At 44.1% G+C, this 13311-nt stretch overlaps 1 protein-coding gene across 3 annotated transcripts in view; it reads left to right on the top strand.

The window, feature by feature from the left end:
- The window catches only part of RIC1 (RIC1 homolog, RAB6A GEF complex partner 1), a 195493-nt gene that overhangs the window by 119064 nt on the left and 63118 nt on the right, over positions 1-13311 (top strand). For all 3 annotated transcript variants that reach the window (XM_030193794.1, XM_030193795.1, XM_030193792.1), the window contains exon 9: positions 305-449. In XM_030193794.1, coding sequence (XP_030049654.1) covers positions 305-449 — 145 coding nt within the window. The remainder of the gene's footprint in view (positions 1-304; positions 450-13311) is intronic.

Genomic DNA, 13311 nt, shown 5'->3' with positions numbered 1-13311 from the left:
GTAACTTGGTACATATTTACCATGAAATGCATTGCTTTTGATGTTTTGCCTTGTAGTGTAGTTATTAATCTTTAATCCCTTCGACCCTTTAAATATCTGCACCATGGTAGCATTTTGTCTATTTTTAAGAGGTTGGCTCCCTCTGCTGGCTGATCAAGAATGTACATCTGAATCATTTTAACTTCACAAATGCTTTAAATGGTGGTGTACTAAAGCTGAATATGAATACAAGATTTTTAAGGATAAATACATATGGCATGTCTTCCATGAACTATTTTTTTTTTTTTTTGCATAATCCTAACAGATATCTGGAACAGAACAGGAGCTGTTAAACTGATGAGATGGTCTCCAGACTGTAGTGTTGTCATGGTGACCTGGAGATGTGGAGGCTTTTCCTTGTGGAGTGTCTTTGGTGCTCATCTTATTTGTACTCTGGGAGGAGATTTTGCGTGAGTATAGTTTAACAGCTATTGTAAAATAACTTACCACTTCTGTGGTAAAATAGACCTTCCTGTCATTCCAGGAAACATTTATATATTTAACTTTACTCATCAATTGCTAAATAAAAATCTAAACAATTAGTCACTTGTTAATGCTGGTTTTGGCAGCCAGTAAGGTTGTCATGTCATATTTGCCAATACCATGTCCGTAACAAAATAATTCATTCCATTACGTAGCTTCCTGATATTCCAGAACCTGTAAGATAGTTGCAAGATAGTTGTGTCCATCAACCAGTAGGTGGCGATAAGGTAACTGAAAACTGAGCTGAGACATACCTCTTGGCATCCAGTCCAGCTCATCAGTATTTTCTATGTCCAGTAGGTGGATGGACACACTTTTCAGTCTCTTGTTCTGAGTGATTTGCTCCTGGTCTAGTTGGTCAGCTGGTCTCCAGTTGAGCTTTGCAGGTGACTTGAGTGTGCAGAGTCATATCTGGAGGTCTTCAGATCCATCTCTGTGGTGCCCTGCGAATTTACTTCCCTCCCTAAGGAGAGAGATTTGTTGGAGAACATGGGGACAGAGTATCAGTCCTGAGCCTTTCTCATCTGTGGTAAGACTTGTGGAGACTGTGAGCTTTGGGGGAGCAGACGGCAGTGGTGAGTCTGACTAGAATTTCTCAGAACCGCGTGAAGGGCTGCAAGTTCTGCTTGATGCAGGGGAGAGATCCTGACTCACAGCTTGGGACACATTGAGGCATATTTTCAAAGCACTTAGCCTTCCAAAGTTCCATAGAAACCTATGGAACTTTGGAAGGCTAAGTGCTTTGAAAATATGCTTCATTGTGCGTGAATCCAGCGTAATAGTGCGGGGATCTGGGAAATTCACCCTGCCCTGTGACTTGTCCAATATTAATTTAGAGTAGCCAATGTGTGCTGCTAGTCCCTGCCATAAACATTTTCTGAAAATAGTTTTCAAGGCCAGCTCCTTCTTTCTCTGCACCCAGATGGGAAGTGCTTGTAGGGAGTAAAGCAAATTAGGAAATATGGCCATCTTGACAAGGTCCACCCGTTCCATAAAGGAAAGGGGAAGTTCACTCCACTTTTGACAAAGGGATTTGATCTTATCTGTGCCCGCCACTATATTACACTGGTACATCACTAATATCGAGGGATTTAGGTAAATACCCAAATATTTCATATTGCGAGTAATAGATTTAATCAGTAGCCTGCTATGCCAAGTCTTCTCCCCTGTGTTCTGTAAAGATAGAACATCTGATTTATCACAATTCACCCTGAGAAAGTACGAAACTGGTACACCAAATCTAAAAACTTGGCAAGGTTCTCAGGTTGCCCAGCTCACGTAAAAGAGCATATTAGCAAACATGCTCAAACGAGTTTCTGAACCTCCAATCCATATGCCCTGGATGTCTGGATCGTGTCGGATCCTCACTGCCAGAGACTCCCATCACTAAAAGAGAGAGCAGGGGGGAGAGGGGACAACCCTGATAGTATACCACACATCAGACTGAAGGGAGAGAATAATCTGCCATTGATTATCAGCTGTTCTTACAGGTTGGTATACAAAACTTGAACCCAGGTAACGAAATTCCACTGTAATCCAAACTTATCTAATGTCCAAAACAGGTGTGGTCATAATACACTGTCAGATGCCTTTTCAATATCAAGGCTGGCAATGACGCCTGGTTAGACTTACCCTTATTGTCATGCAAGGCCATCATAACTTTACACAAATTCATGGATGTGTAGCAGCCTGGGACAAAACCCACCTGACCTCATGAATAACCAGAGGCAGGTAAGCATTCAGTCTACCCGCCAGCACTACTGCTAGAATCTTAAAAGTTCTGGTTGACCAATGATGTGGTATAAGAACCTGGCTGTTTCAAGTCCTTCCCAAGTTTTAGAAGAAGAATTGCAAGGGCCAAATTAGGCCTGGCATAATGCTGATCCTCCAAAAGGCCATTACACATATTTCACAGAGGGGGAACTACCAAATTGCCCAGGATGTTATAATATTTGGGACCCACCTTATCTGGTCCCAGGCGCCTTAGTTAATTTAAGGTGTTTGGTGACTAACTGGAGCTCCTCTGATGATATGGGCCTACCAGGCTCCTGAACCTGGTCCTCGCTGAAATGGGAAAGTTACAATTGAGAGTAAAAGAAGTGAGCTTCCTTATTCAGAAAATTCAGAGTGAGTGTGACTATGACTGGGGCATTGTCTGGCACAGTGGGTATATAAGTGGTGCCATACTGGGACAGACCGAAGGTCCATCAAGTCCAGTATCCTATTTCCAACAGTGGCTAATTCAGGTCACAAGTACCTGGCAAGATCCCAGAACAGTACAATACATTTTATGCTTCTTATCCCAGAAATAAGCAGTGGATTTTCCCAAGTCTATTTTAATAATGGCTTTTGGACTTTTCTTTTAGGAACCCATCCAAACCTTTTTTAAACCCCGCTAAGCTAACTGCTTTTGCCACATTCTCTGGCAACGAATTCCAGCGTTTAATTACACGTTGAGTGAAGAAATATTTTCTCCGATTCATTTTAAATTTACTACTTTGTAGCTTCATTGCGTGCCCCCTAGTCCTAGTACTTTTGGAAAGAGTAAACAAGGCGGTTCACATCTACCCATTCCATTCCACTCAGTATTTTATAGGCCTCTATCATATCTCCCCTCAGCCATCTTTTCTCCAATTTGAAGAGCCCTAGCCGTTTTATCCTTTCCTCATAGGGAAGTCATCCAATCTCCTTTATCATTTTCGTCGCCCTTCTCTGTAACTTTTCTAATTTCACTATATCTTTTTTGAGATGCGGTGACCAGAATTGCATACAGTATTCGAGGTGTAGTCGCACCATAGAGCAATACGGAGACATTATAACGTTCTCATTTTGTTTTCTATTCCTTTCCTAATAATACCTAACATTCTATTTGCTTTCTTAGCCGCCGCCGCCGCACACTGAGCAAAGGGTTTCAACGTATCATCAATGATGATACCTAGATCCCTTTCCTGGTCGGTGACTCCTAATGTGGAACCTTGCATCATGTTACTATAGTTCGGGTTCCTCTTTCCCACATGCATCACTTTCCAGCTTGTTCACATTAAATGTCATCTGCCATTTGGATTCCCAGTCTCCTGGTCTCGTAAGGTCCTCTTGCAATTTTTCATAAACCTCTTGCATTTAACAACTTTGAATAACTTTGTGTCATTGGCAAATTTAATTACCTCACTGGTTATTCCCACCTCCAGATGATTTATAAATATGTTAAAAAGCAGCGGTCCCAACACAGACCCCTGCGGAACCCCACTCTCTAAGCTTCTCCATTGAGAATATTGACCATTTAACCCTACTCTCAGTTTTCTATCCTTTAACCAGTTTTTAATCCACAGTAGAACACTACATCCTAACCCATGATTTTCCAATTTCCTCCAAAGTCTTTCATGAGGTACTTCGTCAAATGCCTTTTGAAAATCCAGATACACAATATCGACCAGCTCACCTTTATCCACATGTTTGTTCACCCCTTCAAAGAAATGTAATTGATTGTTGAGGCAAGATTTCCTTTCACTAAATCAATGTTGGCTTTGTCTCATTAATCCATGCTTTTGAATATGCTCTGTAATTTTGTTATTTATAATAGTCTCTACCATTTTGCCCGGCACCAACGTCAGGCTCACTGGTCTGTAATTTTCCGGATCAATTTTGGAGCCCTATTACAAAATTGGCATTACATTGGCCACCCTGCAATCTTCCAGTACTATGCTTGCTTTTAAAGATAAACTACATGTTACTAACAATAATTTTGCAAGTTCATTTTTCAATTCTATCAATACTCTGGGATGTATACCATCCAGTCCTGATGATTTGCTACTCTTTTATTTGTCAAATTGCCCCATTGTGTCTTCCAGGTTTACAGAGATTTCATTCAGTTTCTCTGACTCATCAGCATTGAATACCATTTCTGGCACCAGTATCTCTCCCACATCTTCCTAGGTGGAGACCGAAGCAAAGCAGTTAATCTCTCCACTTTGTCCTTATCTTCCCTGAGTGCCCCTTTTACCCCTCAGTCATCTAACCATCCAACCGATTCTTTTGCTGGCTTCTTGCTTTTAATATACCTAAAAAAGTTTTTACTATGCGTTTTTGACTCCAATGCAATCTTCTTTTCAAAGTCTCTGTTTGCCTTCTTTATCAGCGCTTTGCATTTGATTTGCCGTTCTTTATGTTGTTTCCTATTTTCAGTTGGATCCTTCCGTGTTCTGAAGGATTTTCTTTTAGCTCTAATAGTTTGCTTCACCTCACTTTTTAACCATGCCGTCTGTCGTTTGGTCTTCCTTCCTCCTTTTTTTTAATACACAAAATATATTTGGCCTGGGCTTCTGGGATGGTATTTTTGAACAGCATCCACACCTAGTGTAAATTTTTTACTTTCACAGCTGCTCTTCTAAGTTTTTTTTTTTTTTTTTTCACCATTCTCATTTTATCATAGTCTCCTTTTTGAAAGTTAAATGCTAACATACTGGATTTCCTTTGCGTATTTAACTCCAGAGGCCCCAGCACCATTACCTCCTGCACTAGATTATTTGCTCCACTAAGGACTAGGTCTAGAATTGTTCCTCCTCTTGTTGGCTCCTGAACCAACTGCTCCATAAAGCAGCCCTTGATTCCACCAAGGAATTTCACCTCTCTAGCATGCACTGATGTTACATTTATCCAGTCAATATCGGGGTAATTGAAATCACCCATTATTATTGTGTTCCCCAGTTTGTTAGCCTCCCTAATTTCTGATAACATTTCTACATCTGTCTGTTTATCCTGGCCAGGTGGATGGTAGTACACTCCTATCGCTATACTTTTCCCCTTTACACATGGCATTTCAATTCATAGGGCTTCCAAGATGTATTTCTTGTCCTGTAGAAATTTTAGTCTATTTGATTCAAGGCCCTCCTTAACATACAATTCTACTCCTCCACCAATTTGATCAATCTTGTCACTGCATTATAATTTGTATCCTGGTATGACAGTGTCCCACATCAATGCGCACTCTATCTACATTTGGGAGTACTTGGAGAAAGAACAACAAATAATCTAAGCAACCATACAAATTATGTGCATGAGAGTAATAGGTAAAGTCAGATTCATCTGTATTGAGGGAGCGCCAAATGTCCACAAGCCCAAGCTGCTGCATAAGAAAATTCAATTCCTTTGATGTATGGTCTTTCCCCACTACTTTTGGAGGTTTGCAGACTATCAAGGGGTTAACTAATATTAAAGTCACCACCAAGCAATAAATGGTAATCCGGGTGAGCAGCTACATGAGATACCAGAACAGAGAAAAACTGTTGATTGTAGACATTAGGCACATACACTGAGCACAGCAATAGCCTCTGGCCCTACACAAGAACAAACCGTCCCTCTTTATCCTGAATAGATTTATGCATCTGAAGGATCAGGATAGCAGCTCCCCTCTGTTGCCTATTGAAGGAGGAGTAAAACACTTCACCCATCCAGGAGCACTAAGTTTCTAATTCTCTACTGCAGTTTAGTGGGTCTCCTATAGAAAAGCAAAGTTAATACTTTAGCCTGTTTCACAGGAGAGTTCTTGCCATCAACATTCCGCGTAACTGTGGTGAGCATAGCCATGGTCCTAAACACAAAGGAAAGGCATTATTACATGACAGGAACAAAATACAACTGAGGAGGCCCCCAGCTAGACTCCCCTGGTGAGATGTATGCCCGCCCCCCCCTTAGCTGTACCATAACACCCCTCAAGCAAATCTCTGGGGTCCCATACACACATCATCCCCTCCCATGCACCCAGCCATCCACACTCATTCTAAGCACACTAGCTACCCCCCAACATACAGCCCCCACTCAACAGCCACAGAATTCCAGCAAAAAGGACCTGCCCTCTCCCCCCCCCCCCCAACCCCTCCCTCCCACCTTACCTTGATTCATTGACATACTTCAAAATACTAGAATAAACAGAGAGCCCACTTGGGTGCCCCACTCTATGCACGGAGTGAGGGCACTGAAGAACAGCACTGTGACCGGGGGAGGGGGGGGGTCAGGGTAAAATTGCCAACCAACTAAATCCAGAAAAGGTCCCCCCATACATCTGCTTCTTTCAGTCATAGCAGTACAGTTCCCAAGCTGGTAGAAAGCACTCGCTTAGAAACATGGCACCAAAAATATCCAAGTCACACTCCTCTGTCATGTTGAGAGGATAGCCAAGGCACCTCAGACGGAACTGGGGTCAGAAACACGTGCTTAGGCAACTAACGCTTACACAGCCAAAAGCATGCACAACCAAAAACAAACACAGCCATCCCACTTCTCCAAGGCACAGCGCTGTAATGTTGCATTGTACCGCAACACCTACCCATTGCTCAAGGTCCTGTTGCAAAAGCTGAACATCCGTTACTGAAAAAAATTCAAACTATGGTATGCATGGGCATTACTCCCAGTGCTCTCCATTCGGCAGTCTCTGTATATAAAGGACCCAAGTTCCTTTGGGTCATCAAAAAAGATGGTCTTACCATGGTGAAGAAAGCACACTTTAGCAGGATATTGCAAAGAAACTTTGAACCCCCCCCCCCCCCCCCCCCCCCTTGTATAGATCCATACAGGAAGGTGTCATTGCTTTTTTTGGGCTGCTACCGTGTTAGCAAAGTCCTGAAAAAGCAAAAGCTTCAAATATTTGTAGTGCAGAGGTTAGACAGCTCTATATTTTTGCAAAATACGTTCTTTGTAAGCATAGTTCAGTATTCCAAAGATGACAGTGGTTTTCCTCCAGCCTCTGTGCTGGCTCTATCTGAAACGCATGAGAGCCTCCACCTTACTGCAGCATGGTCAGAGCCATTCCTCAAGCCATTCCCACAACTCTCCAGCCTTTACAGACTCTGGGAGCCCCATGAGCTAGAGGTTGTTCCGCTGACTGCGGTCTTCATGATTCTTCACTCACTCTTCCAGTTGGTGGGTGATGCACTCGAGTTCCTGCACCCACGTCTTCAAACTTGCTCTCCGGACCTCTTGCTGGACAATGCTTTCCTTGACTTGTAGAAAACGTTGATTGTGCGAGTGAAAGCCATCTTTAATCTCCTGTATAACCAGGTGTATTTGAGATAACTTGTTCTTCATTACTGTCATGAGGTGTTTTTTGAGTTCAAGTACAGTGGCCTCATCGGGAGTGACAGGAGTGCTGCCCTCCGTTGCCATTTTGGACACCGTGGTGCATGATGATTCTGTAGGTATTTTTGTGCCTTTATTTGGCATATCCCACAAGCAGCTGACTTCAGGTTGCATGGATAGTGATAGCTGTTCAGTAGGGATGCTATGGAGGATTATCGTAGATGGTGAGATTGAGGCATGGAACACTTCCCCTGGTCATCCTGCTAGGTTGGTAGCATCACGTGACCCCTTGAGGCAGTTAAATGGTGTTCCTGCTATGGGACCCACCAGCCAGCATTGGGGTATTGCAGTACGTGCAAGCAGGGAATCCTGCAGGACGAGGAGGAAATGGTTGGCAGCAGCACTTCTTGGTATTCAGCGCAGCTTCCAAATATTCCGATATCTTCAGGCTCTCCAACAGGGTCGGTGCACAGTTGGATGCAGGAATGCGCAGGAACAAGTGCCCATTTTGTCAGGGTGACTTGCCCTGAGGAGCAGCCCCTCTGGTTGATCATGCGTGGAGCACAGCCGCCATTTTACAGCCTCACAGCCCAACAGAGCATTCAGCTGCATCGGGATCTTTGTTTCCTCCGCAGTTTATATTGCTCTTACACCAGGCCTGTTAACTGAAGCACAGGACAGTCAAAGTTGCAGCAAGGTGCTTCAATTTCTCGCCCCACTGCCCCTTTGGCTCCTAAGAGATCTCGTTTAGACCTCCAGGAGTGGGCAGATGAGGTTATCTCTGCTACTCCCTTCTTATCTGATGTGGCTTTGGTCTATTCAGAGGAGCCAAGGAGCCATTGGATTAGGGGGATGATCTGAAAATGCTGAGGCTGTTTCATAAAGAGGAGGTCATTACTCTTATTTCTGAGGCACTGGTGGTACTTTTCTTTTTGGGGAAGCTTCTGCTTTGGCATTGGGAGGTCCATCTTCATTGATCATGAGGGGGCTTAGAGGTCCTCTTAAGGCCTTTCTGATGCATCTAGACATTCAGAACCTGATTACAACAGAATGGATCTCAGTGAAGGCGTGGCTGAGAGTAGGAAGAGCCATGGCTTACATAGTAACATAGTAGATGACGGCAGAAAAAGACCTGCACGGTCCATCCAGTCTGCCCAACAAGATAAACTCATATGTGCTACTTTTTGTGTATACCTTAACTTGATTTGTACCTGTCCTTTTTAGGGCACAGACCGTATAAGTCTGCCCAGCACTATCCCCGCCTCCCAACTACCAGCCCCGCCTCCCACCACCGGTTCTGGCACAGAAGTTCTAGAGGAGAAAGATAAATTGGAGCTTCCCAGGGTGGGCTGCTTGGTTACAGCGGTGACTAAGATCATCACCTTGCTGGTGAAAGAGGGGCATTGCCCTAAAAGACCTACAGGATATGAATACAGGATATGAAGCTAGAAGGCTCATTGAAACAAACTTTTGAAGTGATCTCTTTGGGCCGTCAAACAACAGTGTGCAACTCGTTTGTGGCAAGCGCATGCCTGAAGTGGTGTTGGCAACACAAGACGTGTGCTGTAATGCCCAGCTGGAGGCAGGGTTGGCCTACTTGGTGGATGCTATTTATGACATGCTATGGGTTACAGTCCGCAGTATGTCTGGTTGTCATGGCACATTGGGAACTCTGGTTGTGTTATTGGGCACTGGATGCAGCATCAATCACATCTAGTTAAACTGCCCTTTTGGGGCAAGTTGCTATTTGGAGAAGATCTCAGTAACTTGGTGAAAGAACTGAGAGAAATAAAGCCACAGTGGTCACTGGAGGATAAGCTGAAAGCCTCTGGTCATCTGTCTTCAGGGGGCTCTCGATTTTGAGACAGCAGACGGTACCGGCTTGGTCATCAGCGATATAGTTAGAAGTCCCGCTTTCAGGCTTGCCAATCTTCCTTTTGTGTGGACAGGAAGTCCTCCTTCAGTCAGCTAGAGCACCCAATGCCTCCTGAGCTTCACAATGATGGAAGGCTGGTCCACTGTTCTCTTCCTCCAGTGGGAGGATGTCTTCAAGAGTTTCGGGAGGAGCGGGCTGAAATCGCATCAGACCAGTGGGTTCTGGATATTCATACCAAAAGTTACAAGTTGGAGTTCACTCCTCTCTTCTTGCAGTCTCCTTGTCGAAAGGGAACAAAGGCAGTTGAGGTTCAGGCCACCGTAGATTCCTTGCTGGTGCTCTGGGCCATTGTTCCAGTTCCACAGTCTGAACAGGGAAAAGGCTCTTGAGATGCCTTCTTGAAAGATCTTACGTTAAATGTGTGCTTGGTGGCTGTTGCATTGGCATATAGGGTTTCAGAGCTTCAGGCTCTCTTGTCTTGATCCTTTTATTTGTTGCTTGGAGGCAGGGTCTCCCTGCGCATAGCTCCTTTTGAAAGTGGTATCGGCATTTCATCTCAACCAATCTGTGGAGCCTCCATCCTCACAGAGAAGACGAGAATGCTCTGTATTCTTCTTTGAAGTTTCTCGATGTGCGTAGAGACCTCATTAGATATCTGGAAGTCATAGCTGGAAATCGGACAGACGATTTGTGCTTTTTGGTAAACAGAGGCTTGGCATCATGGCTTCCAAGCCCACAGTTACTAGATGGCGTCGATTTGTTTGGTTTTGTGGAAGCAGGATCCTCAGGCCTTATGGGCTCATTCTCTGAAGTGCACAGCAACATCCTAGGCTGAGACTACTTTACTGTCTCTGGCGGATATTTGCAAGGTGGCGACATGGTCGACGCTGCATACTTTTGCCAAGCACTACAGGGTGGACATTGCAGTGTGTGATAAATAAGAGGCTGTCCTAGCTGGGGCAGGCCACTAGATGGCGCTGTTCCCCTAAAAATGTCCAGGATGTCCGGGGTAGGCCACTAGAGGGCGCTAGGAGAATAGGTGGAGGTCGCTAGGACCGGGGAGAGCCCTGGGAAGTCCACAGGTGTAGGAGGTTATGGGCTGGGTCCTGTGTCGCTAATTAACCACTTTATACCCCACCTGAGATGTGAAAGGAAAAGAAGAGAGCTGGTAGCTGAAGAAAGAGAATCCCGCTGGAAAGAACTGGCTAAACCCTATGGACTTGTGGTGGACTGTGTGCTCAAGGAAGAAAAACAGGCTGGGGTAAGAAGTCCCTAAAGCATAAGTGTTGGACTGTGTAGCCTCAGTACTTAAAGGAACTGTGTGTTCAAAGAAAGGACTGGGTGTCCAAGGAAGGAAGGACTGGGTGTCCAAAGAAGAAGTAGGGCTGTGTGTCCCAGTACTGAGAAGCAGGCTGCAAAGCCTGGGGTTAGAAGTCCCCAAAGTATTGAGGTTAATGCTGAGCCCAGGAATCTGTGTGGGGAAGCTCAGTGTGAAGATATGTAAATGTATAAAGTATTTAAGCTAGAAGAACTGTGCCCAGGGGCTGGAATAAAGAATTGCCTGAATATGCTGTTGGTAAGACCTGTTTAATTTTGCCTCTGGAGAACCAGGTCACCCTGAGCGTGAAAGGATAACATGCTAATCTGCATACAATTTGCATACTGAGAACCAGCTCACCCTGAGTGAGAAAGGGGCCCAGGAGCTTGAGGTTGGATTGCTCAGGATGCTGGGAAGAGACTGTTTGGAGTCCTGTTCAGAGGCCACAGGCCAGTGAGGCCTGCTGGAGAGTGGGAGCAGAAGCCTCATCTTCACAAGTGTGCTTGGAAGCCAGTTTTGGAACTTCAGTCCTCAGGTTGGTGTTGCCAGGATCCCACCTCTAGGAATTACTTTTGAACTTCCCACAGGCTCTGGAGTAGTGGGAATCTTCATAATGGAAGGAGAAATTAGTTCTTACCTGATAATTTTCTTTCCATTAGTCTTTCACTATTCCAGAGGTCTGTCCGAGGTTTCTGAGATGTATAGTCGGTGTGAAGTAATGGGTCAAATAATGATTGTCACCTTGCACGGTGCTCCCTGCATATGTCTTGTTCTCTATAAGTTGTCTGAAGGTGAGAGGTCCACACATGTTTGCTCATCTGGTTAGTGTTAGGTTAGTGAGTTTTTTAAGGTTATTGTGTTTATTCTGAGTTTATCCTTACTGCTTGTCTACATAAATACTGAGGAGCTGGACTGGATGCCAAGAGAGAGATATCTTAGCTCAGTTTTCAGTTCTCTGCTTCTGCCCACTGTTTGATGGACACAACTATCCCACAGGTTCTGGAATAGTGGGAAGGACTAATGGAAAAAAAATCAACAGGTAAGACCTAATTGTTACCCACAAGCCTAAAATTCAGCAGAAGATGCTGATAACCCTTGTGCCCTGTGAGAAACACGGTTGACACTCCCTTTCCTTTTCACCCCCCTGGCTGTTCTTCTGTTTTCTTTTTGTTTAATTTTGAGCAACCCACCAGGAGGAGAAGCTCTGAGCTAACCAGAGTTGTGACTTCACTCAAACCCAAGCCAAGAACAAGTGCTGAACTTCAGAGCATTTGCAGTTTTCCTACCTCAGCATAACATTAAAAAATTCATTGTTAAAGCAAACAATGCCTCTGAGTTACCAGTTTCATAAACATTTGTGTAAGAGATGAGATTATAATTATGTATGATCCTTTTTTTTTTCTGAACTTTCAAGCAAATAGTGTCTTGGTACTATCTGATGAGGCCAAGAAGACATAGGTGGGATGATGGACTGATGAGTGTTGGATTGAACTTGGAAAGTTGTTTGCCTACTTGCATGAGATGTTGAAAAACAAAGTCACTTTAAATTTAATCTTAAAAGTATGTATAATATTGAAAATAACTATTTCCCTTCTATTTTAACCATGTGGAAGGTAATTTTGTAACAGGGCACCTTATTTAAGAGGGAAGAAGGCACCTACTTAGGTAACATATATAGTAGATGACGGCAGATAAAGACCTGTACGGTCAATCAGTCTGCCCAACAAGATAAACTCATCTTACATGGTATGTGATAGAGTAGCCTAGTGGTTAGTGCAGTGGACTTTGATCCTGAGGAACTGAGTTCGATTCCCACTGTAGCTCCTTGTGACTCTGGGCAAGTCACTTAACCCTCCATTGCCCGTGGTACCTGAATATATGTAAACCGCTTTGAATGTAGTTGCAAAAACCTCAGAAAGGTGGTATATCAAGTCCCATTTCCCTTTCCCTTTATATGTATACCCGAGTTTGATTTGTCCGTATTATTCTTGTACTAAGTTCTGAAGCTAATGTCGAAGCCCCTTAAAATTTACGCTCCAGCCCATCCCTATCTATTCAGTCACAATCAGGGCGTAGACCATAGAAGTCTGGCCACGTCCCGTTTTGTTTCCCAGTTACCGGCGTCGCCACCCAATCTCCGCTAAGATTCCACGGAACCGTTGGCTTCTAGAAAGTTAACTATCTTTTCTTTCAGCAGCGACGCCATTATTTTTCCTACCACCGATGTGAGACTTACCGGTCTGTAGTTTCCCACTTCTTCCCTGTCTCCACTTCTGTGGAGAGGGACCACATCCACTCATCTCCAATCTCGCGGAACCTCTCCCGTCTCTAAAAATCTATTAAATAAATCTTTAAGAGGTCCTGCCAGGACCTCTCTGAGCTCCTTCAGTATCCTGGGATGTATCCCATCCGGCCCCATAGCTTTGTCCACCTTCAGATTCTCCAGTTGTTTATAAACTATTTTATAAATACATAAGTGTCTCTTGATAATATACTAGTGTAAGCAGCAGAAATCATGCCTACA

The sequence above is a fragment of the Microcaecilia unicolor genome, chromosome 2, assembly GCF_901765095.1.
Source record: "Microcaecilia unicolor chromosome 2, aMicUni1.1, whole genome shotgun sequence".
NCBI lineage: Eukaryota > Metazoa > Chordata > Amphibia > Gymnophiona > Siphonopidae > Microcaecilia > Microcaecilia unicolor.
This window is presented reverse-complemented; position numbering and strand designations above follow the sequence as displayed.